At 44.3% G+C, this 26265-nt stretch overlaps 2 protein-coding genes across 10 annotated transcripts in view; one reads left to right on the top strand and one right to left on the bottom strand.

The window, feature by feature from the left end:
• mospd1 (motile sperm domain containing 1) overlaps nucleotides 1-20299 on the top strand; it is an 87632-nt gene extending 67333 nt beyond the window's left edge. For 4 of the 8 annotated variants that reach the window (XM_072505996.1, XM_072506002.1, XM_072505997.1 and 1 more), the window contains one exon: nucleotides 1753-4265. In XM_072505996.1, the coding sequence (XP_072362097.1) occupies nucleotides 1753-1784 (32 nt within the window). In that variant the 3' untranslated portion in view covers nucleotides 1785-4265. Of the gene's footprint in view, nucleotides 1-1752; nucleotides 4266-12466; nucleotides 15676-18855 lie in introns of those variants that run through there. The other 4 variants (XM_072506000.1, XM_072506005.1, XM_072505999.1 and 1 more) reach the window with 2 other exon arrangements.
• Nucleotides 20300-22154: 1855 nt separating this feature from the next.
• pabir2 (PABIR family member 2) overlaps nucleotides 22155-26265 on the bottom strand; it is a 104041-nt gene continuing 99930 nt past the window's right edge. For both annotated transcript variants that reach the window (XM_072505995.1, XM_072505994.1), the window contains exon 10: nucleotides 22155-23436. In XM_072505995.1, coding sequence (XP_072362096.1) covers nucleotides 23256-23436 — 181 coding nt within the window. In that variant the 3' untranslated portion in view covers nucleotides 22155-23255. The remainder of the gene's footprint in view (nucleotides 23437-26265) is intronic.

Genomic DNA, 26265 nt, shown 5'->3' on the forward strand with positions numbered 1-26265 from the left:
TGTCTTCTCTCTACCTCCCTTTTTGAATAGCAGGGTTACATTAGCTACCTTACTATTTCTAGGGCCGCTTCCTTAAGTACTCTGGGATGAACAAAGAAAAGTATGAAGTTCAGGCAGAGGAGAGTGGTGGGTGAAGGAAACCAGTTAAGCCTCCGTTTAATGAAGAAGATCTTGCGAGGAAGGTAGAGGCGTGTTGCTCTGGGTTGTAGGACTGTGAGGTTGAAGGTTCTGGAGTTGAGATTTCTCGAGGAAATTAGGTCAGTGATAGTCTTTGATACAATGACTTTATGCTTGGCAGTGGGGTCATGGTCCAGGCAGGAAGTGAGGAAGTTGGCGTTCAGCTTGGTGAAGGTCAGTATGTCAAAGAATAACATTTCCACCCTCGCCAGCAGGTTTGGATATAAGGTTAGAGTGGGACATGAGAGTTTAGAGTTCAGCAAGATAGGTTAGAGTGGGTGAAGGGAGCAGAGAGATTGAGACCACTGATATCACACCGGCTGTTTACAATGAAAAGATTCAGAGTGGGTCAGAAGAGGAGAGAGAGGGGTCCAGAGGGATGGAGTATTGAGATGGCTGAAAGGGCCCAGTGAGCAGGTAGGTATGAGCTCCTGGTCAGTGAGCACAGTCATGCCAAACTGGTAATTCACTGAGGTGGAGACAGAAGGGAATGAAGCTGAGGGTCTTGCTGAGGAGTCAAAGGGGAAAGGTACCATTATTAATACACAACAAGAGAGTGAAATTCAAAGAAATGTTGGTGTTGAAGGGATTTGGAGAGTTTTGCACTCATAAGTTGTTGAAATTTGTGATTCTTGTTAAAGAGCTAAATGAGGTGAAGGGAGAAATTAACTGTGAACCAGGACAGTTTAGAAACATCTGTCTGCAATACTTGCCATGTATTTCCAACATTTTATGTTTTGACTTCTGATTTCCAGCAAGATTTGCTTTCGCTACAGGTCCTGTCCCACACCTCCACAAATCACTGTATGAAAGACAGAAAATTCTAAACTTTTAGTTGCTAACCGAATCTTGAATCCAAAGAGCATTGCAAATCAAAGCCAAGTTAATTTATCATCCAGTATGGCGGCATGGCACAGTGGTTAGCACTGCTGCCTCACGGCACCGAGGTCCCAGGTTCGGTACCGGCTCTGGTCACTGTCCACATGGAGTTTGCACATTCTCCCAGTGTCTGCATGGATCCCACCCCCACAATCCAAAGATGCGCTGGGTAGGTGGTTTGGCCATGCTAAATTGCCCCTTAATTGGGAAAAAAATAATTGGGTACTTTAAATTTTTTTAAAAATAAATTGTCATCCAGTATATTTCAACTCTTAACCAGGCAAGGGAATGAGAAAGTTGTTGTTTAATCTTGTGGAGCAAAATACGCAGTTCAAATTATTTTTGTCAGTGTTTTCTTTCATATCAGATGTTACATTGGGCCTGGTCTCCCAGTCCAGTTAAATTAAGATATCTTATGGTCATAGTCAGGGAGAGGAACAAGGTGTCCCTCCTGCTTTTGGAACCAACACTTTCTCTCTCAGCAGCACCAACAGATTAAGTGGTCAGTTGATTCATTGGCTGTTTGTGAAATCTTGATGTACACAAGTCGGCTGCCACATTTCTGAAATAAGTGACTATGCCTGAAAAACACTTCATTTGGATGCACAGCCCTTTGAGATGTCCTTTGGATGTTGGGTGTACTATATAAATGCACATTCTCCATCCCAAACAAAAACAAAATCTTGTTTATTTCAGGTCTTGTGACCATGGTTATTCTGCGAACATGAAATGGTGACCGAAGGAGGGGGGAGTGTGGACTGATCCACTTGTTAATCTGGGCACAGGCTGCTCCTCGAGGGAGCTATACTGTCGTTTTCAGACTGAAGGCAGCCAGCAGGAGCACCTGTTGCAACAGCATGGATTTATCAAACTTTGTGCATTTTAATGTTTACGCAAGCCTTTGAGACAAGACCGTCAGCTGAACAACTGCAGTCTCACTGTCTCAAAACACCAAGTCGATAAGCTTTCTTTGTTTTAATTGCTCTGAATGATTTGGATAAACGGTTTCATATCTGCATAAAACTTTCTATTAAATAGAACATTTGTTACTTTTTACTTACTTGTTCAGCTTTGCTATGCAATCATGTGTGTTCCATAACAGGTCCCTTGAGCAAAATGAAATGAAATGAAAATCGCTTGTCACAAGTAGGCTTCAAATGAAGTTACTGTGAAAAGCCCCTAGTCGCCACATTCCGGCGCCTGTTCGGGGAGGCTGTTCCGGAAATTGAACCATGCTGCTGGCCTGCCTTGGTCTGCTTTCAAAGCCAGCGATTTAGCCCTGTGCTAAACAGCCAGTGAGTATCCATGAACGGCATTGTGTAAATCTACCAGGGATTGGCTGCAGCCAGTTAACTGTACTGTGATGAAACTGACTTAAAAACAAGCACTGTCTGCTGTTGAGACAATGGATACGCACGTGAAACGGCAACCTGTCTCTTCACTGATTCTAGCGAATCTGCTTTGCAATTCCAGAATTTTCTGTTTTTATTTCAACAAAGTGCACTTGTCAAACTTTAATTAGGATGGTTATCAAAAAGCCTAAATTCTACTTTAATCCACGGTGCCGGTTCTGACTCAGTGGGCAGAATTCTCCCTTCTGAACCAGAAGGTCATGCATGGTTCAAGGTGATACTCCCAGTGCAATACTGAGGGAGTGCTGCACTGTCAGAGGATCTGTTTTCAATATGAAATGTTAAACTACCTGTTAAGGTGGATGTACATATATGGTGGCACTATTCCAAGTGGAGCAGGATCTTCTCCCTGGTTATTATTTGTTCTTGAATCAGCCCCATCAAAAATTGACGATTTGGTCATTGATCAGATTGGTTTTTTGTGGGATCCTGTGTACAGACCGACTGTTGCGTTTCCTATATACAGCAGTGATTACACTGCAACCGACTGTCGCGTTTCCTACATACAGCAGTGATTACACTGCGACCGACTGTCGTGTTTCCCACATACAGCAGTGATTACACTGCGACCGACTGACGCATTTCCCACATACAGCAGTGATTACACTGCGACCGACTGTCGCGTTTCCCACATACAGCAGTGATTACATTTCAAAATGACTTAATTTTCTGTAAATGGCTTTGTAATATTTCCTTCTTTTGGAACCAGTGTGTAACTCCCAAGTTAACAGAGCAGCCAGCCCTCCCTCACTGTCCCGCAAGCAAGTGGAAGTAGTGAGCTGTTTTAAAGGGAACATTAATTTTCCTCAATAGTTGCAATAGTTCATCTTATTTAGCTGAATTTGAGATTAGGTTTAATGTGCATTTAGTTTTGTGAGAAGCCAGTACTAAGTATAAGATTAGTACGATGCACTACACATGCTCAGCGCTTAGGTAGCCAGCTTCAAAGGCTTGGGCACAGACATGTCTGTTTCAATTACTGTCTCCGGAGGTTCTGGCATGAGACACCTTCCAAGCAGTGATCTAGAACATAGCACAGGTTACTGGAGGGGTCATCTAGCCCCACCCCTTCCCACAGCCTGGGCTCATACAGTTGTTTATATATCAGTGACTGGCATTCACATTGGCCAATGCTGCCCAAAGTGGTTGGTTCTGCTCTCCTTTTTCCCCATACTAAGCAGCAGTCCTTTACTTTAGATTTAACAACTAGGCTTCAGCCCCAGCTGCAAATATCAGTGGCAGGGGGGGGGGGGGGTCGGGTCTAACTTGAGCTCTCTGTACAGTGCCCCAATTGTCAGGGCTTCTGCAAGGAAACTTACTAACATTCTGAATTACTGAATGAGAGTTAAATTGTGTTTAAACTTATGAATACAGTAAGCAGATTGTGACCACTGAGTGTCTGGAAATAAACGAAGGGGCAAACTATACACCGACACACCGCCCTGCGCAAACTCATAGGCAAGTGAAATGTTTGGTATAAACTGGCATTCTGCAGATTTTGTGTGTTTAAAGGTCATTTATGTTTTTAAGAAGCAGGACCAGTATGACAATTTGTAAATGTTTACATCATGATTTATACAATTTATTTAAACATTTTAATAAAGTTATTTTTGAGAAGAGATTTTAACATATGCTGTTTTTTCCATTGTGAGACGGCACCGTACAATTTCTGACTCCTTTACCTTGTGTAGGTAACAGTGCATGACCCCCACAATGTTTATGATTCCATTATTCTTTATGGACACAGCCAAATAATTGTCAGAATAAAACAACAAATGAAGTTAATGTGCAATTAAATATAGACTCTCATTTCTACCGAATATACTGGTTCATCAACCAATAAAGTTCCAATGATGATGGTGCTCATTTGCACGAGGTGTTAATGGCTTGTGCACCTGGGACTAGAACATGACCCATGCCCGGGTAACCGTTAATTACCTGCTTTAGGATACAAGTTTGTGAAACTGCAAGCTGCAAAATTTAGATCAAAGCTGGGAATTATAGGTGAGCAGAGGTCCAAGGGTCCAAGGAACTGAACTGAACAGGTTTTCTGGGTCGGTCTTCACAGTGGAAGACACAAATAACATGCCAGTGACTGATAGAAATGAGGCTATGACAGGTGAGGACCTTGAGAGGATTGTTATCACTAAGGAGGTAATGATGGACAAGCTAATGGGGCTAAAGGTAGACAAGTCTCCTGGCCCTGTTGGAATGCATCCCAGAGTGCTAAAAGAGATGGCAAATGCACTCGTGATAATTTACCAAAATTCACTAGACTCTGGGGTGGTCCCGGCGGATTGGAAATTAGCAAACGTGACACCACTGTTTAAAAAAGGAGGTAGGCAGAAAGTGGGTAATTATAGGCCAGTTAGCTTAACTTCGGTAGTAGGGAAGATGCTGGAATCTATCAAGGAAGAAATAGCGAGGCATCGGGATGGAAATTGTCCCATTGGGCAGACGCAGCATGGGTTCATAAAGGGCAGGTTGTGCCTAACTAGTGGAATTTTTTGAGGACATTACCAGTGCGGTAGATAACAGGGAGCCAATGGATGTGGTATATCTGGATTTCCAGAAAGCCTTTGACAAGGTGCCACACAAAAGATTGCTGCATAAAAAATGCATGGCATTAAGGGGAAAGTAGTAGCATGGATAGAGGATGGGTTAATTAATAGAAAGCAAAGAATGGGGATTAATGGGTGTTTCTCTGGTTGGCAATCAGTAACTAGTGGTTTCCCTCAGGGATCAGTGTTGGGCCCACAATTGTTCACAATTTACATAGATGATTTGGAGTTGGGGACCAAGGGCAATGTGTCCCAAGTTTGCAGACGACACTAAGATGAGTGGTAAAGCAAAACGTGCAGAGGATACTGGAAGTCTGCAGAGGGATTTGGATAGGCTAAGAAATGGGCTAGGGTCTGGCAGATGGAATACAATGTTGACAAATGTGAGGTTATCCATTTTGGTAGGAATAACAGCAAAAGGGATTATTTAAATGATAAAATGTTAAAACATGCTGCTGTGCAGAGAGACCTGGGTGTGCTAGTGCGTGAGTCGCAAAAAGTTGGTTTACAGGTGCATCAGGTGATTAAGGCGAATGGAATTTTGTCCTTCATTGCTAGAGGGATGGAGTTTAAAATTAGGGAGGTTATGCTACAATTGTATAAGGTGTTAGTGAGGCCACACCTGGAGTATTGTGTTCAGTTTTGCTCTCCTTACTTGAGAAAGGACGTACTGGCACTGGAGGGTGTGCAGAGGAGATTCACTAGGTTAATCCCAGAGCTGAAGGGGTTGGATTACGAGGAGAGGTTGAGTAGACTGGGACTGTACTCGTTAGAATTTAGAAGGATGAGGGGGGATCTTATCGAAACATATAAAATTATGAAGGGAATAGATACGGGCAGGTTGTTTCCACTGGCGGGTGAAAGCAGAACTAGGGGGCATAGCCTCAAAATAAGGGGAAGTAGATTTAGGACTGAGTTTAGGAGGAACTTCTTCACCCAAAGGGTTGTGAATCTATGGAATTCCTTGCCCAGTGAAGCAGTAGAGGCTCCTTCATTAAATGTTTTTATGATAAAGATAGATAGTTTTTTGAAGAATTAAGGGTTATGGTGTTCGGGCCGGAAAGTGGAGCTGAGTCCACAAAAGATCAGCCATGATCTCATTGAATGGTGGAGCAAGCTCGAGGGGCCAGATGGCCTACTCCTGCTCCTAGTTCTTACGCACCAAAAATGTTTTTCTTTTAAAGAGTCACTAGTCTTTGGAACTCCTCTCGAGAGTGGTGGAGGCATGGTCAATAAATATTTTTTGCAGTAGAGATCTGTAGATTCTTGATTAGCAATGGAGTTAAAGGTCTTCGGGGAGTATAACAAGGGAGTTAAAGGTCATCCAGGAGTAGAACAAGGGAGTTAAAGGTCATTGGGTAATATTCAGATCGGCCATAATTTTATTGATGGCAAAGCAGACTCGATGGGTGACTAGAGTTTGTACGTTCTCCCCCTCCGTGTCTGCGTGGGTTTCCTGCCACAGTCCAAAGACATGCAGGTTAGGTGGATTGGCCACGATCAAAGTGCAGGGTTACGGGGATAGGGCGAGGGGCCTAGTTGCGAGTGCTCTTTCAGAGGGTCACTTCCTGCACTGTCGGGATTTGTAAGGCTATAAGAAATAAGGGGCACGATTTTCCGACACCCCCCGCTGGGCCGGAGAATCGGCGGGGGACCACGCGATGACGTCGGGACGCCATTCTGCCGCCTGTGAAAAAGCGGGCGGGCGCACATGGTGCCGGGCCGCACGGAGAATCGCCGCAAACGGCTGTAGCGGAGGCGCCGCGATTCTCTGGCCCGGATGGGGCAAGCGAAAAAAATCAGAGTGGCGCCGTTCTAACATGCTCTGGGCCGGCGGGATCTCGGCGTTGAAGGGTGGGGGGGGTCTAACCCTGGGGCGGCCCTCCGTAGTGGCCTGGCCCGCGATCGGGGCCCACCGATCAGCAGGCCAGCCTCTCTGGCTGCGGACCTCTTTTCTTCCGCGCCGGCTCCCGAATCCCAGTGCCATTTGGCATCGGGGCAGGCGCGGGGATGATGGCCAGTGCGCATGCGCTAGTTGGCACCTCCTTCCATCAGGCAGGATGTACAGAAGTCTGAAGACGCGCACATCCAGACATAGAAGCAGCTTCTTCCCCACAGCTACAAGACTCCTCAACGACTCCCCCTCGGACTGATCTGTTCCCTGTAAAAACACTTCATGACGCCCTGTGCTGCTCTTGCTCATGTATTTGCTTTGTTTGGCCCCTTGTTCCGCACTGTAACCAATCACGGTTTGTCGATGTACCATTTGTCAATGATTTCTGTTGATTATTCTTGTGTCTACTGTGTATGTCCTGTGTACGTTCCCCCGGCCGCAGAAAATACGTTTCACCGTACTTCGGTACATGTGACAATAAATCAAATCAACAAAGGTTCTGCTATTTTCTGTATATTTCCCATTTGTATTAGACCTTCCAAAATGCATGACCTCACATTTGTCCGGATTAAACTCCCATCTGCATCTCTCCACCCAGGACTCCTACCGATCTATATCCTGCTGTATCCTCTGACAGTCCTCATCGCTATCCGCAATTCCACCAACCTTTGTGTCATCTCCAAACTTACTAATCAAACCAGTTACATTTTCCTCCAAATCATTTTTATATATATATATATATATTTTTTTTTAAAATTACAAACAGCAAGGGATATATATATATATTACAAACAGCAAGGGTCCCAGCCCTGATCCTTGCGGAACACCACTAGTTATCCACCTTGCGACTTCACCTTCGTACCAGTCTACCATGAGGGACCTTGTCAAAGGTCTTACTTAAGTCCATATAGACAACATCCACGGCCCTACCCTCATCAATCATCTTCGTCACTTCCTCGAAAAACCCGATCAAGTTAGTGAGACACGACCTCCCCTTCACAAAACCATGCTGCCCCTCGCTAATAAGTCCACTTATTTCTAAGTGGGGTTATATCTTGTCTCGAAGTATCCTCTCCAATAATTTCCCTACGACTGATGTAAGGCTCACCGGCCTGTAATTACCTGGCTTATCCTTGCTACCCTTCTTAAAAGCAACAACATTGGCTATTCTCCAATCCTCTGGGACCTCCCCTGTAGCCAGTGAGGATGCAAAGATTTCTCTCAAGGCACCAGCAATTTCCTCTCTTGCCTCTCTCAGTATCCTGGGGTATATCCCATCAGGCCCTGGGGACTTGGCTACCGTAATGTTTTTCAAGACCCCCAATACCACCTCCTTTTTGAGCTCAACATGACCTAAACTATCTACACACCCTTCCCCAGACACCTCCACCAAGTCCTTCTCTTTGGTGAATACTGACGCAAAGTACTCATTCAATACCTCATCCATTTTTCTGGCTCCTGTCCTCGTGTGGGACAACCCTCTCCCTGGCTACCCTCTTGCTCTTTATTTATGTATAAAATGCCTTGGGATTTACTTTAACCCTGCTGGCCAATGACATTTTGTGACTCTTTTTAACCTTCCTGACTCCTAAGATTCTACTTTTCTTGGATTCCACGCTTACTTTGTGTGTTCCCAGCCTCCTAGCCCTGACAAATGCCTCCTTTTTCTTTTTGACTAGGCTCACAATATCTCTCGTTATCCAAGGTCCCTGAAACTTGCCATACTTATCCTTCTTCCTCACAGGAACCTGCCAGTCCTGAATACCTATCAACTGACATTTGAAAGCCTCCCACATGCCAGATGTTGATTTTCCCTCAAACATCTGCCCCCAATCCACATTCTTCAGTTCCTGCCTCATATTGTTGTAATTAGCTTTCCCCCAATTTAGCACCTTCACCTGAGGACTGCACTTATCTTTATCCATCAGTACCTTAAAGCTTACTGAATTGTGGTCACTGTTCCCGAACTGCTCCCCTACTGAAACGTCAACCACCTGGCCGGGCTCATTCCCCAAAACCAGGTCCAATACAGCCCCTTCCCTAGTTGGACTATCTACATACTGTTTCAAGAAGCCCTGCTGGATGCTCCTTACAAACTCTGCCCCATCCACACCCCTAGCACTGAGTGAGTCCCAGTCAATATAGAGGAAGTTAAAATCACTCATATCAACCCTGTTACTTTTACACCTGCCAAAATCTGCCTACATATTTGTTCCTCTATCTCCCGCTGGTTGTTGGGAGGCCTGCAGCAAGCCCCCAACATTGTGACTACACCCTTCCTATTCCTGAGCTCTACCATTATTGCCTCGCTGTATGAGTCCTCTGATGCAAAATATGTTTAACTCCTCTACCATTTCCTCGTAGTTTATTTTCTCTCTGTTTATTACCTTTTTGGTCATCCTTTGCTGGATTCTGAATTTATCCCAGTCTTTGGGGCTCTCACTGACTTTTGCCTCCTTATATGCTTTTTCTTTCAACTTAATACCCTCCTTAACCTCCTTGGTTAGCGATGGTGGGTTTATCCCTCTCTTAGAATCTTTCCTCCTTACTGAGATTTATTTTTGCAGAGTCACAAAATGCCCTTAAACGTCCACCACTGTCTTATCTGCTAATCTACCCGCCCAGTCCACTTTAGCTAACTCCATCCTCATTTCATCGTAATTCCCTTTATTTAAGTTAAACACAATTGTTTCGCACCTAATTTTCTCACTCTCAAACTGAATATTAAATTCCATCCTGTTATGATCAGTATTTCCTAGGTAATCTTTTACTCTGAGGTCATTTATTAAACCTGCCTCATAACACATTACCAGATCCAAGCTAACCTGTTCGCTGGTTGGCTCCATGACATATTGCTCTAGGAAACTATCCCCAATACCCTCTATGAGTTTGCTGTCGTAGCTAAACTTTCCAACTTGATTAACCCAATCAACATAAAGATTAAAGTCACCCATAATTATTGCTGTTCTTTTTACAAGCTTCTATTATTTGTTGATTTATACCCTTTCCTACAATGTGGCTGCTGTTTGGGGGCCTACACTAAGTCCCCTGAGTGGGCACCCAAAGCTAAGTATAGGCGTTGCGTTAGATAGTTTAGTTTGTAGTACTTTGTGCATACGTAGATCTTACTGTGTGTGTAAATAAATAGTATTGACTTTGAACTAACTGGTGTATTGGCTCTTTGATCAGTATTCGGGTTTGAACCTTGTGGCGGTATCGAAAGATACCTGGCTAATCTAAAGTAAACATACTTAGGATTAAGGAAGGCGACCATATTGACCGCCATATTCAGAACCAAATAAATACAGCAATAAGTTAACATGGTACCACTGTTTAAGAAAGGTAGCAGGGATAATCCAGGAAATTATAGGCCGGTGAGCGGGAGTAGGTACATTAATGCATTTCCAGGGAATGTTGTGGAAGCAGATGCATCAATGGCGTTTAAAATGCATTTTGCAAATACAAGGATAGGATGGGTATAGAGGGATTCGGCACAAGGAAGTGCTGAGGGTTTTGGCCAAGATTGGTATCACGACCAGCACAGGCTTGGAGGGCGTTACTGTGCTGTATTGTTCTTTGTCCCACTTGGTATATTTCTGTTTCTATAGTTCATTAACATAATAAAATATTCCAAGTTGTTTCACAGGAGCGATGCAAATCCTACAACACAAAGCCACACGAGGAGATAAGTGAAAGATTGGTCAAAGAAGTTTTAAAGGAGGAAGAATTTGAGAGACTGCTAGTTGAAAAGAGGGAATGACTGAGCTGGAGGCCTTGCCATAATAATTTAATCTTTATTAGTGTCACAAGAGGGCTTACAGTAACAATGCAATGAAGTTACTGTGCCCATCAGCTGTGGAGGGGAATTAAAATTAGGGAATGCCAGAATTGGAGGGAGGTATTTTGGAGGTTTGTGGGACTGCAGGAGATTTCAGTGATAAAGAGAGAGGCAGGGTAATGGAGGGAAATTAAAACAAGGATCACAATTTTAAAATCAAGTTATTTCTGACCAAGAACCGCTCTAGATCGGCGAGTGCCGGTGTGATAGATGAACAGGACTTTGTGCAAGTTGAGACACTGGCAACAGAGTTTAGCATGACTTCAAGTTTATGAAAAGTAGATTATGGGAGGCCAGGCAGGAGTGCATTGTGGTGCCCTTGATTTCCTCTTTCACATTATGAATTTTGTCCAGAACAACCCAACCTTTTACACCCGGTGCTTTCTGATGCCTTCACATTATAAATTTGGTCAATGCAAAACTGAATGTTTGTCCTTGAATGGGGAAAAAACCCTCACTAATTTTAAGCTTGCACTGCCCAACATTACCACAAGATGGTGATCTCGCAGGCAGCACGGTGGCGCAGTGGTTAGCACTGGATCCGGGTTCAATCCCGACCCTGGGTCACTGTCCGTGTGGAGTTTGCACATTCTCCCTGTGCCTGCGTGGGTTTCACCCCCACAACCCAAAAATGTGCAGGGTAGGTGGATTGGCCATGCTAAATTGCCCCTTAATTGGAAAAAAATAATTGGGTACTCTAAATTTATTTTTAAAAATGATCATCTCACAGCAAAAAGTAAAGGATTACATTTTCAATCTGATTAAGTAAACAACCCTTTAAAAGTGCATAAATATTTTTAGCCAAATACAAAGGGGAAAGTCAAAACAACTCTCCTAAGTTGTAGGATAAAATTTAATCACTTACACCGCATCAAATAGGCCTGGCAGCAGTTAAATTATTTCCGATAACGGGCTTTGGTCAATTGCAAACTAAGTGATCGCTTGAAAGCATTTGTGAATAAATCAGATATTAATAAAAATGAAACCTACGTTAAAATGAATCATTACAGTGTGTCACAGAATCACACTCCCAACTATTGCTGTTATGTGGAATGTTCAGAACCGGGCAGCACGGTAGCATTGTGGATAGCACAATTGCTTCACAGCTCCAGGGTCCCAGGTTCGATTCCGGCTTGGGTCACTGTCTGTGCGGAGTCTGCACATTCTTCCCGTGTCTGCGTGGGTTTCCTCCGGGTGCTCCGGTTTCCTCCCACAGTCCAAAGATGTGCGGGTTAGGTGGATTGGCCATGATAAATTGCCCCTTAGTGTCCAAAATTGCCCTTAGTGTTGGGTTGGGTTGGGTTACTGGGTTATGGGAATAGGGTGGAGGTGTGGACCTTAGGTAGGGTGCTCTTTCCAAGAGCCGGTGCAGACTCGATGGGCCGAATGGCACTGTAAATTCTATGAAACCAGGAACAGGCGGCCATTCAACACTTTGATTGTCCTAAACTTGAGGGGAAACAAATAAAGTTAATGCAAAACACTTCTTTTTTTAATAAATTTAGAGTACCCAATCAATTTTTTCCAATTAAGGGGCAATTTAGCGTGGCCAATCCACCTAGCCTGTACATCTTTGGGTTGTGGGGGGGTGTTGGTGAGAAAATTCTGTCTCTCACATTATATGATTGCGGGACATGTTGGTCGGATATTCTGCTTTTTACAATAACTAATTCTTACATATGTTGCAAATTGTATCTAACTGCAGTTCGACGTACTTTCCGTGTGGAATAACAGCCGTGTGCAAAACAAATGACTCATCGCCAGGTGCGTACTCAGAGACAACGGACTATTAACAAACTTTGCCCAAGGTCTGAATGCCTCGAGATATCCCTGCTCTACCCAGCTAGCCACAAGATGAAGAATTAGCAACAACAGGAAAAGGCTGTAGATTACAAACTAGTAACCATTTATGGCATGGATTGAGATAACAGAGGACTAATTAGTTGCATGTAATGAATTGTGACGTGAATAAAGGTGATGGGCTGTATGTAAATCAGATTACAAACTGATTTCACTTTCAAATCTGTATATTAACCCGTGTGAACCTTAGCTCAAGTGAGAGAGAGTGCTGTCTAAAGGCTGTGGAGCCTCAGGCCTTTCTCCCACAATTCTGATATAATAAACTGCTTCTTTACTCATCCAAAAGGCCTTCGTATGAATATTTTCACCTCTTAACAACTGGAATAGTCTGGCAGGATGTTGCTGAGCCGAACGCCGATCGAGCCGGTGGACAAGGCGAGTAGTCAAACCTTTGACCGCCTGAAATTTGAGTCACACGGCGAGATGGAGGGACGGCGAAGCAACGTCCAACGAATCTGGTATCAAGGCCAAGTGAGTAAAAGACTCAGTTTAAAATTTATTTTTTGGTTTTGTTTTGTTGGGCCACTATTCCATTTACTTTAGTACTATTAGGCTGCTCGAGGACCCATGCTAAGATCTCTTTCAAACACTGGTTAAATAGCGAACATTGAACATTGAAATCAGTTTAAAGAAGAAAGAAAGAAATTTGAGTAACATTAAAGGAAAGAATAAACAAAGTTTGAAATCACTTAAAAGACGCAAATAGCATCATTCCAAATTCTCCACCCATTCTCCGCCCCCTTAGGTTCTGTACAAAATGTAACCATTTCAGCAAGGTCATCTGAAAAAGAAAATATACGTCTCTAAGAATAGCCAATGCCTATAAAATCAATCCGTGGAAATTGAATTAAATGGAATAAAACAGATAAGGTTTTATGATGAGTAGAATGGAAGATCTTGTTCAGTATTTTAATTAAGCGATTGTGAAATTGCTGTCTCTTTGAGAATCTGTAGCCATGAGAGAGGGCTAACAGTTAACTCTGATATTTGCGAGAATGTGTGTTGTTATGGGAGAGGCATTTTCAGAATCCCATAATGTATCATGGAGTTTAACCAACCCCCCCCCCCCTTTAATGTATTTGTTGCTTTTCCGAGCACACGGCTTGTTCTTCAGGTGTGGGATTACAATTATGGACACGTGGGGTTTTTAAACACAAAACAATGTTTATTCCATGAACTCAACTTAACCTCTTAAATAAACATTGGATCTCTTAACACTCCTTACTTCAAAGATAACCCTGAAAATATTACAACACTAAATAAACCTTCAGTTATTCCTTTCAACATCCATGAGACTTAATACCTTTAAACAGAAACACATCAGGTTAAAGGCTTTACTATTATGCGTTTAAAATCACCCAAATGATCCAGAGATAGTCTTTCATGGCAGAGATCACAGCAGATCCAGCTCACTGCAAATACAGACACACCCCAAGCTCTTTTCAAACTGAAACTAAAAACTGCAAAATTGCTGATCTAAAACCCAGCTCCACCCACACTCTGACATCACTGCATTTCTTAAAGGTACATTGCTTACACATCCATTTCTTAAAGGCACTCTCACATGACAGTTTGTTTGGTCTGTGAACGTTCATATCTCTCTGCTAAGATTTATCTTCTGAGAAGTAACCTTGGGTTTATAATTTGGAACTTTAGAATAGGAACCAGAAGGATTTTTACCTAACTAATTTTGGTTAAAGCACTGAAGTGCTAGTTTCCTTTGGGAGTGTGGTGATATTTGTTTATCGTCTGACATTGGAATTTAAAGATCATAGTTTGAGTGTAATTAACAAATTTTTCTTTTCAAAGGTTATCATTGACATTTCCAGGGTAATTTTGATACACGAGGAAATTTAATCAGGGTACAAAATCACAGATGTAAGAATAAGAAAATATTAAGAAAGTTTTATGGTGTTCATTGGAAGTTAGGATAGTTGAAATACATATGACCAATCCGGAGTTGGATTAGTCCTGGGTTACAACTTCCCTGACACAACGCAGATGTATTAATTCTGAGATTGCAGAATTAAGTGTAACGGACAGATGGGTAAATAAAATATGTCCATGATCATGTTCCTTGTTTAAACAAAAGAAAGGTGGTGACAAAATGACGTCTGGTAGAGATCTCTGACTCCACCCCTTTTCAAACCAGGAGAGAATTGACCCGTGCTTGTTAATGCCTGGATTTGGTATGTCTCTCTTATGGGGACCATGAATTGGATTCAGTTGAATTGGATTCTGGAGCAGGCGAGGAGCTGGATTAGGGGTTTGTCCCTGTCCACACTCGGAGCTCTGGCTTTGTAACTCTGATAAAGTAATAAAAAAACAACAGCTGAGGATGTATTTTTAATTGGAATTTACAAAGCTTAAGTTTTGAATTGTCAGATATATTCAGATTAGTTAACCCACTCTGTCCCAAGCAGGATGGATCTTTTGTGTTTTACTTTACAAGTAACTGCAAGTGGACAATATTTGCAGTAGCTTCAGGAATTTGAGATAGTTGAGTTATTGTAAACAGGCACAAGCACGTCAGGGTCGGGTTCAAGCGCAACAGAATCAGGCGCGTGACCACGAGGAAACTAAATATGAAAAGGTTGTAAAATACGAGAACTCCTAACCCCTGAATAACAGACGTGTTCGGCCCAGACAGGAAAAGCTTTATACGGACAACACCGAACACCTGGTGACGACCAGGACACTTTTCCTTTAAATTTTTAGATTAAACATTCAAAAAAGGCTGGAGCGACAGCAACAGCTGTGGGGACTCCTGATGGCTCGAGATTTCAGAACAACTACAAGCACATAAGGGCGCAGGAACATCACTGATTTCACAACGGACACCGGATGAACGTGGCGAGAGGAACTATGGTGCTTTGTATAACTTTATTGACGGGATGTGCATCCCAGCAGCCAGAGACTGGAACAATGATATAAACTTATTTTAATGCGTGGCTGCAGCTACATTCGGGGAAAGATGGGTTTACAAATTGTGTCTGTACTTCTCACGGTTCAGTTATTGTTCATAATATGAAATAAATCTGTATCGTGTTTTAAGTACGGTTGTTGTGAAGCAGGCTGCCAATAACACGGGTGCCGCCAGATTTTGAGCACATGACAACCTACACAAGGTTAGAAGAGGCATAATCAATGATGCAGTGACATGACTTAACACAGAAACTTCTGTGGTAAAGTCACTAGACATACGAAGGTTAAATGCGAAGGTGGAACACCTTACAGGAATAAAGAGGAGAATATTAGAGAAAGCAGAGAAAGGTCAGCCAGCTTGGGGAAGAGGGCCTGGGTATACAATTGAACGGGACAACAGTGTTTGGGACACACACTAAGACAATCAACAATAATTAACAAACTCATCGACCAAGGAAGGCTCTGACAGGGGCAGCTAGGCCACAACCTTGATCTGATCTAAAGGGGGAAGGTGCCTGATTGAATAGACAGCCCGCTACTGGCTAAGCTAGCCGAATGACAAGGGACACTGGACTCTGAGGGGAGTAACCAGAGTATACTCAGCGATCCCCGACTGTAAAATGGACAAGATAACGGGGGTAGAGATGGTCCTGATGATCCCTATCATCACACTGGACTCAGGGCCATACCCTCACAACCAACTGGAGAACATTGGAATCGTACGGGCTAACCCCTCCCTCAGCTACTATCTCGAGACCTCTGCTGTACACAGGAATTATATATGGGATCTCCCTCACGGCTCACGGGGTGTGAAGAGAAAGGGGACATTACTGAGTGCCTCCACCCGGTGGGACAGGGAGAGTTGGACGAATGTGGGTTAATCAGAACTCATGGTTGTGTCTCAGAGATTACAGCTGTCCCTTTAAGTTTACGGAGGAAAAGGAAAATACTGCGTCTCCGCATCGTAACCTCCTATCGCTATAATATTTGTACCCCTTAGGCCCACCACCATCGGCCTAGCGAGGATCATTGAGTTGGGATTTTAAAGAGCCAGAGATGGTCCCACATCTTGCAGAAATTCGGAGGGAACGAAGACTCAAGATGGGTTAATCAGTTAAGCTTCACCACCAGTTACCGGGAAAAAAATCCCTGCTTTGAAAAAAAACCCCGAGGAACTACTTCAGAGTAAAAGTTGGTGTCAGAGAGTGTGGACCTGTTGGCAGTGCCAGTGACTGGACATACACCAGCACCCGAGTATCTGAAAGGGAAGCTGCGTCCTCAATGTGCACAGCTGGTTTGTGACCACAGGCAGCATAATATTCAGGTCTACACACCCAGTCTACTGACAGACAGCAGTCACATCTCTTTCACTGTGCCAGGCTGTTTGCCTTCATGACTTGCTGTACTGGTTTGCTAACTTTTTCTGTTCCAAGATGACATTGAAAATAGGTGGAGTAGGCTATTCGGCCCTTCGAGCCTGCACCACATTCAATATGATCATGGCTGATCATGCAAATTCAGTATCCCACTCCCACTCTCTCTCCGTACCCTTGATCCCTTTAGCCACAAGGGCCGCGTCCATCTGCCTCTTGAATATATCCAACAAACCGGCCCCTTCAGCTTTCTGTGGGAGAGAATTCCACACGGTCACAACTCTCTGAGAGAAGAAGTTCTTCCTCATCTCAGTCCTGAATGGCTGACTCCTTATTCATAGGCTGTGACCCCTAGTTCTGGACATTCCCAACATCAGGAACATTCTTCCCGCATCCAGCCTGTCCAGTCCCATCAGGATTTTATCCGTTTCTATGAGATCCCTTCTCATTCTTCTAAACTCCAGTGAGTACAAGCCCAGTCGATCCAGTCTCTCTTCATATGTCAGTCCTGCCATCCCGGGAATTAGTCTGGTGAACCTTCGCTGGACACCCTCAATAGCAAGAATGTCCTTCCTCAAACTAGGAGACCAAAATTGCACACAAAAGGTGTATTCCGCAGGGATCAGTGCTGGGACCTTTGCTCTTTGTAGTATATATAAACGATTTGGAGGAAAATGTGACTGGTCTGATTAGTAAGTTTGCAGACGACACAAAGGTTGGTGGAATTGCGGATAGCGATGAGGACTGTCAGAGGATACAGCAGGATTTAGATTGTTTGGAGACTTGGGCGGAGAGATGGCAGATGGAGTTTAATCCGGACAAATGTGAGGTAATGCATTTTGGAAGGTCTAATACAGGTTGGGAACATACAGTGAATGGTAGAACCCTCAAGAGTATTGACAGTCAGAGAGATCTAGGTGTACAGGTCCACAGGTCACTGAAAGGGGCAACGCAGGTGGAGAAGGTAGTCAAGAAGGCATACGGCATGCTTGCCTTCATTGGCCGGGGCATTGAGTATAAGAATTGGCAAGTCATGTTGCAGCTGTATAGAACCTTAGTTAGGCCACACTTGGAGTATAGTGTTCAATTCTGGGCGCCACACTACCAGAAGGATGTGGAGGCTTCAGAGAGGGTGCAGAAGAGATTTACCAGGATGTTGCCTGGTATGGGGGGCATTAGCTATCAGGAGGTTGAATAAACTTGGTTTGTTCTCACTGGAACAAAGGCGTTTGAGGGGACACCTGATAGAGGTCTACAAAATTATGAGTGGCATAGACAAGAGTGGATAGTCAGAGGCTTTTCCCCAGGGTAGAGGGGTCAATTACTCGGGGGCATAGGTTTAAGGTGCGAGGGGCAAGGTTTAGAGATGTATGAGGCAAGTTTTTTTTAAATAAATCGAGGGTAGTGGGTGCCTGGAACTCGCTGCCGGAGGAGGTGGTGGAAGCAGGGACGATAGTGACATTTAAGGGGCATCTTGACAAATACATGAGTAGGATGGGAATAGAGGGATACGGACCCAGGAAGTGTAGAAGATTTTAGTTTAGACGGGCAGCATGGTCGATGCAGGCTTGGAGGGCCGAAGGGCCTGTTCCTGTGCTGTACTTTTCTTTGTGTGGCCTCACCAAGGCCCTGTATAATTGCAGCAAGACATCACTACTCCTCTCCTACACTCCAATCCTCTCACTGTGAAGGCCAGCGTGCCATTAGCTTTCCCCACCGCCTGCTGTACATGCCGACCTTCAGCGACTGTTCCACCATCACACCCAGGTCTCGTTACACTTCCTCTTTTCCCAAACTGCCACCATTCAGATAATAATCTGCCTTCCTGTTTTTGCCACCAAAGTGGATACCCTCACATTTACCCACATTATATTGTATTTGCCACTCAGCCAGTCTGCCTAAGTAACCCTGCAGTCTCTTTGCATCCTCCTCACAGCACACACTGCCACCCAGCTTAGTGTCATCTGCAAATTTGGAGATATTTGAAGACCACCATCATACCGGTGCCAAAGAAGAACCAGGCAACGTGCCTCAATGACTACCGTCCGGCGGCCCTGACTTCAGTCATAATGAAGTGCTTTGAGAGGTTGATCATGAAGCGCATCACCTCCATACTCCCAGAACGCCTTGATCCACTGCAATTCGCATACCGTCGCAACTGGTCCACAGCAGACGCCATTTCCCTGGCCCTACACTCATCCCTAGAGCATCTCGAAAACAAGGACTCCTACATCATACTCCTATTTATTGACTACAGCTCCGCCTCAACACCATAATCCCAGCCAAGCTCATATCAAAGCTCCAAAACCTAGGACTTGGCTCCCCACTCTGCAACTGGATCCTCGATTTTCTAACCCACAGACCACAATCAATAAGAATTAACAACAACACCTCCTCCACAATAATCCTCAATACCGGGGCCCCGCAAGGCTGCGTACTTAGCCCCGTACTATATTCCCTGTACACACGACTGCGTGGCAAAATTTGGTTCCAATTCTATCTCCAAGTTTGCTGACGATACGACCATAGTGGGCCGGATCTTGAATAACGACGAGTCAGAATACAGGAGGGAAATTGAGAACCTCGTGGAGTGGTGTAGCGACAACAGTCTCCCTCAATGCCAGCAAAACTAAAGAGCTGGTCATTGACTTCAGGAAGCAAAGTACTGTACACACCCCTGTCAGCATCAACGGGGCCGAGGTGGAGATGGTTAGCAGTTTCAAATTCCTAGGGGTGCAAATCTCCAAAAATCTGTCCTGATCCACCCACGACGACGCTACCACCAAGAAAGCACAACAGGGCCTATACTTCCTCAGGAAACTAAGGAAATTCGGCATGTCCACATTAACTGTTACCAACTTTTACAGATGCACCATAGAAAGCATCCTATCGGGCTGCATCACAGCCTGGTATGGCAACTGCTCGGCCCAGGACCGCAAGAAACTTTCCAGAGAGTCGTGAACACCGCCCAGTCCATCACACAAACCTGCCTCCCATCCATTGACTCCATCTACACCTCCCGCTGCCTGGGGAAAGCGGGCAGCATAATCAAAGATCCCTCCCACCCGGCTTACTCACTCTTCCAACTTCTTCCATCGGGCAGGAGATACAGAAGTCTGAGAACACACACGAAGAGACTCAAAAACAGCTCCTTCCCCACTGTCACCAGACTCCTAAATGACCCTCTTATGGACTGATTTCATTAACACTACACCCTGTATGCTTCATCCGATGCCAGTGCTTATGTAGTTACGTTGTGTACCTTGTGTTGCCCTATTATGTATTTTCTTTTATTCCCTTTTCTTGTACTTAATGATCTGTTGAGCTGCTCACAGAAAAATACTTTTCACTGTACCTCGGTACACATGACAATAAACAAATCCAATCCAATTGCATGCATTCCTTTGAAATCATTCATGTACATTATAATACACAGAAACCTCTGTACCACAGTATTCTGTAATGCCTCTGCACCCAGGCTCACCCCCCACCCCTACAACCCCTGGCACCGATCACAGCCAACCCACCTAACCCACACATCCCTGGACACTAAGAGACAATATAGAATGGCCAATTCATCTAACCTGCACATCTTTGGACTGTGGGAGGATACCGGAGCACCCGGAGGAAACCCACAGTCATGGGAGAATGTACACACTCTTCCTGATTCAGCTGAATTAACCTGGGTCCCTGGTACTGTGAGGCAGCAGTGCTAACCACTGTGTCACTGTACCACCCCGGGTCCTTGGCACTGTGAGGCAGCAGTGCTAACCATTGTGCCACCGTGGATCCCCGGTGCTGTGAGGCAGCAGTGCTAAACACTGTCACCATGCCATCCTGGGTCCCTGGCACTGTAAGGCAGCAGTGCTAACCACTGTCACCGTGTCGCCCAATTCATTAATATAGACTGTAAATAATAGGCCCAGCCTGGACAGCGTACTAATTATTTTCCCAACCTGAAAATAGCACCATTCATCCCAACTCAGTTTCCTGTTAATTAATCTTCTTCCCGCCAATATATTACTCCCAACACCATAACCTGCTATCATGCAGTAATCTTTCATGTGGCACCAATTATCAAATCCCTTTGGAAATCCAAATACTCTGTATGCACGTTCCCCTTTAATCCAGCTTGTTACAAGCTCAAAGAACTCAAATAAATACATTTGTTCAACACAAAATCATGTTGACTGCCTGATTGAATTATGGTTTTCTAAATACCTGCTCCTACTCCCTTCATAATGGATTGTAGCATTTTTCCAATGACGGATGTTGCACTAACTGTCCTATAGTTTCCTGCTTCCTATCTCCTTTCTTAAACAGATGTGTTGCATTTTCGGTTTTCCAATCTGCTGGAACCTTTTCAGAATTTGGGAAGATTACAAACACTACCGTTGCAGGATGTAGGTGATCAGGCATCGGAAACTGGTCAGCCTTTAGGTTTTTCCCCTAGTGAGCGTCATCGTTCTAAGTACCTCTCTCTCGGTGTCCGCTGCCCCCACTCCCCGATTTTCAGTTATTATTGGCAAGCTTGCAAATGGACCACTGCCCAGTTCCCCAACCACCGTGACTTTGCATTCCTTCCTTGCAAGTTTCTCTCATCTTCACCAGTATAAACATAAATTCCAACACCTAATCCAATTAGTTATAACTTACAGAAAATAAAACTACTCACCCTTGTGCATTCCTTAGTGTCTGTTCATTTCCTGATCCTGGTGCTCCTCTACAGTGCTACCTTAGTGGCTGCAGTGATGCGGGTTCACTGGAGAAAGAGGTGACCTTGCAGGATGCTCTTGAGCAGCTTGGAGTCTCAAACTGACCCCCAGGCACTGGAAGAGTGAGAGCAAAGGCAAACCTGCTCCCAGGATAACAGGTTGAGGAGACAAGTTGTGAAATCACTGCAAGTCCCAGGCCTCTGCCTTCCTTTTAGCTACTTGTGCAACTAATATTTGTTGTACTTTTACCAATTTATCTTCAATTTTTTCAATGATTTGTTTACACAGAGAGAACATTATTTACATTGTGTAATGAATTGCAATTTGCAGAGTCAGCAACACCCTCTTTAGTAATTCTGAACACAAATGTCGAACACACAAACTCTCCCTGAAACATAGATGGATTCCACGAGTAGAGATTTTGCAACAGCAGCTCCAGGCGACCAAGGTTTGTGACAAATCAACAGTCTGTAGTTAATCAACCCCCTCGCTGACAGAGTTTCACAAATGCAGATGAAAGTGATGTTACAGAACTTTTTATATATATATACAATATAAACTTTCATTTAATACAGTAATCCAGATCCAGTCACTTCCTTATTGTTCTGAAGCCTGATTTTCCTTTTTGCACAATGTTGGGAAAATAAGGACATTGATAAGCAGGAGATTTCAGGTTAGTCAGGTGTAAATCCACTGATAACTCCACATAGAGCAAAATAAACAGGTGTTTATACAACACTGTCACGATACATGGCAATAAAAAGTTAATGAAACAAAAAAAAAAATCAAGTTTATGGGAAAATAACAGAGTTCAATGTAACTAATCATTTATTTTCCCAGAAGCTTGTGAAACTGTTTATAGGGATTTATGGATTATACACATGGGTCATGCTGTGATGGAGAGATATGACATACAATATTAAATTAGGCAAATGTCTCCTTTCTTCTGGTATGTTACACTATGCACATGTCTGTTAATAGCTATGAACACTCCACAGGTGCCTGATATTACAGGTATCTGCGAGACTCTCTGTAAAAGCTGCTTCTGCAACAATCATTCAATAAAGAAATAACTAAAGTAACTGAATCTGTACAAAAGGACCAGTGGAAGTCAATGAGAGCCGTCAATACATTCTCCCAACTCTCCCATTGCAGCCAGCTCAAGGTTGCTTTGTTTGCCATTAACATTGCGCTTATCCAAGCCAAAGCACAAAGATCGACTCAACAACAGCTGAAAAATAAATTCAAGTCAAGAACCATTTCTGTTTAGTGCTATTCATAGAAAGTAAAGCTCGCAAGTATCTGAAAAGGACAAACCTGTGCTGCACTTAGAATCTTATGGAAGTAAAAATCAAAGCCAAAAGCTGTGATTCTAGCAGGAGACATTTCAGCATTTTTCAGATTCCAAGTGTCGGTGCAAAAAAATGAACAATTTCAAGGGAAAAAATTAAAAAGGGAGAAAATATTTCTCAGAATGACTACAACCAGCTCATTAACACTGACATTCTTCTACACAATTACATATATTAATGGCAGCACACATTTTACACCAGGTTATAATTGATGTAAACTCTGTTCCCAATATCTCCATGCTGCCAACATTCCTTCAGGAGAGGTCGGCTCACTTTGGTGAAAGTCCAGGTCCTGCCGTGAAAGATGAGCAGGAATCAGATGTCGTCACGGGAGACTCCCTTATTGTGCTAGACTTTGCTGGTGAATCCTGACTTGAACTCCCATTGCTACTGCTGCCATCGAGACCATCTGCTGATAGACTGAGGAACAGATCACTACCTCGGATAGCACTGAAAAATCAAAACCAATTAGAACAGAAAATTAGCCAAAGTCAATCTGACTGCACAATTTTAGTCCAATCCCCAAATGTAGGTTGGGACCGTGGAGGTGTAAATGGTGGAGGGGGGTAAACGTTCCGAGATTGTGTTCAGGAATATTTTCTACAGCAGTTTGTGTCCAGCCCAATAGGAAAGGACGTAGTGCTGGACCTGGTCCTCGGAAAAAAGGTGGGCCAAGTGTATCCAGTGTCAGTGGGGAAACATTTAGCAGACTCTGATAATTATATCGTAAGGCTTAGGCTGGGATGACGGTAGAAAGGGACATTGGGCAGTCCAGAGTAAGAATAATTAACTGGGGAAGAGCGAGAGCTGACTTCAATGGGACAAGAGCAGAGCTGGGTCGGTTAGACTGGAACAAAAGGTTGGTGGGAAAAGTAAAGCTGAACAATGCGCTACCTTCAAAAAGAGCACAGTCAGGAGTAGTGTGTCCAGTTTTGGTCGCCTTGCTATAGGAAAGGTGTCATTAAACTGGAGAGAGTGCAGATGAGATTTACAAGGATGTTGTCAGGACTCAAGGGACTGAGTTACAGGGAGGGATGGGACAGGCTGGGACTTTTTTCTTTGGAGGGTAGGAGACTGAGGGGTGATCATATCGATGTGAATAAGATCATGAGAGGCATGGATAGGGTGAACGCACTCAGTCATTTCCCCAGGGTTGGGGAATCGAGAACTAGAGGGCATAGGTTTAAGTTAAAAGGGGAAAAAATTAATGGGAACCCGAGAGTGGTAGGTATGTGGAATGAGCTGTCAGTGGAAGTGGCTGAGGCAGGAACATTGACAACATTTCAAAGGCATTTGGACAGATACACTGAGAGAAAAGGTTTAGAGGGATAGGAGCCAAATGCAGGCAAATGGAGTTCGCTTCGATGGGCCTTTTGCTTGGCATGGACCAGTTTGGACCGAAGGGTCTGTCTCCATGCTGTAAATTCTATGATTCAGGGGACATTCTCTCAAAAAAAAAAACGATAGGGAAAACAAATCCAGTGGCCCCTGGATGAAAAGGGAGATAGAAATTAAGATGACAGTGAAAAGTGTGTTTTTGACAGATGTCAGCGAGAAAATACAGTTTGGGGACCAAGAGGAAATCCAAAGCTTCAGATGGAAGGTGACAAAGCTCATTAAAGAAGTGAAGAGATGGGCAGCACGGTAGCACAGTGGTTAGCACTGTGGCTTCACAGCGCCAGGGTCCCAGGTTCAATTCCCTGCTGGGTCACTGTCTGTGCGAAGTCTGCCCGTTCTCCCAGTGTGTGCGTGGGTTTCCTCCGGGTGCTCCGGTTTCCTCCCACAGTCCAAAGACGTGCAGGTTGGGTGGATTGGCCGTGATAAATTGCCCTTAGTGTCCAAAAAAGGTTAGGAGAGGTTATTGGGTTACGGGGATAGGGTGGAAGTGAGGACTTAATTGGATCGGTGCAGATTCGATGGGCCGAATGGCCTCCTTCTGCACTGTATGTTCTATGTGCAGGGTAGGTGGATTGACCACGCTAAATTGCCCCTTAATTGGAAAAAAATGAATTGGTTTTCTAAATTTATTTTAATAAAAAGATGTTAACAGACTGGAGAGATTGCAGGAGAGGTTTACAAGAATGGTTCAGGGATAAGAAACTCCTGTTATGAGGATCGATTGGCGAAGGTGGGACTGTTCGCCATACAGAAGGCTAAGAGGAAATTTGATTGAGATGTTCAAAATCATGAGGGGGCTGGACAGAGTAGACGTGGAGAAACTGTTCCCCCTCGTAAAAGGATCAAGAACGAGAGGGGCACAGATTTAAAGTGATTTGCAAAAGAAGCAAATGTGATGTGAGGAAATTCTTTCACCCAGCGAGGGGTTGGGATCTGGAATGCACGGCCTGGGGGTGTGGTGGAGGCAGGTTCAATCGAGGCATTCCGGAGGGCATTGGATGGTTATTTGAAGAGAATGTGCAGGGGTCCGGGGAAAAGGCAGGAGAAAGGCCCTGAGTCATGGTGCTCATTCGGAGAGACGGCGCAGACACGATGGGCCGAATGGCCTCATTCTGCACCGTAACAATTGTGATTAATTGAATGGCGGAACAGATTCAAGGGGCTGCATGGTATTTTCCTGTTAATTCAAATATTCACATGTAAAAACAAACACAGCAGCATATTGGAAATAAATAGAATTACCGCTCTGAAACTCAACATTTTAATTCAGTGCTTGTTACTTACTGAAAATTGACAGAATCATTCAGAAGTTCAACCCTGGCAGCCAAACACCGGCTTGCAGCCACTTCCTCCACCGATTGGCAGCCCCACTCTTTTCAGTTTCTCACACTCCCCCTTTCCCCGATCAGACAAACTCTCCCTCACAGTCTCTCACCAGCCCCCCCCCACCCGATCAGACAGACTCTCCCTTTCACACTCCCTCCGATCAGACACTCTCCCTCACATCCAGTCACCTCACCCCCCCTTCAGACTCAATGCTGTCTCTCTCTCTCTCCCATATTTGCAGCTCCTCCAATCACAGACTGTTTCTGTGCCGATAGGCTCGCTGGTCAGTACGCAGCAGAGAAACAGCCTGTGATTGGAGGAGCTGCTCCTTATAGAATCTATTGCTTCTATTTATGTGTATTTTGAGCATTGGTTGGTAGGCCAGATAGAAACCCTCAGCAGGCCTGACCTAGAAGGACGAGAGCCGCAGCTACATGAGAGCCTAACCATCATCCAGTTTCCCTCCAACTCACTCACTATCCTGACTATTCCTTCAGTGTCCCACAACTGACAATTTCTTCCCCCCAAGTTTGTGCCTATGGAGTGGTATGTGTG

This window comes from Scyliorhinus torazame, chromosome 5, assembly GCF_047496885.1.
Source record: "Scyliorhinus torazame isolate Kashiwa2021f chromosome 5, sScyTor2.1, whole genome shotgun sequence".
NCBI lineage: Eukaryota > Metazoa > Chordata > Chondrichthyes > Carcharhiniformes > Scyliorhinidae > Scyliorhinus > Scyliorhinus torazame.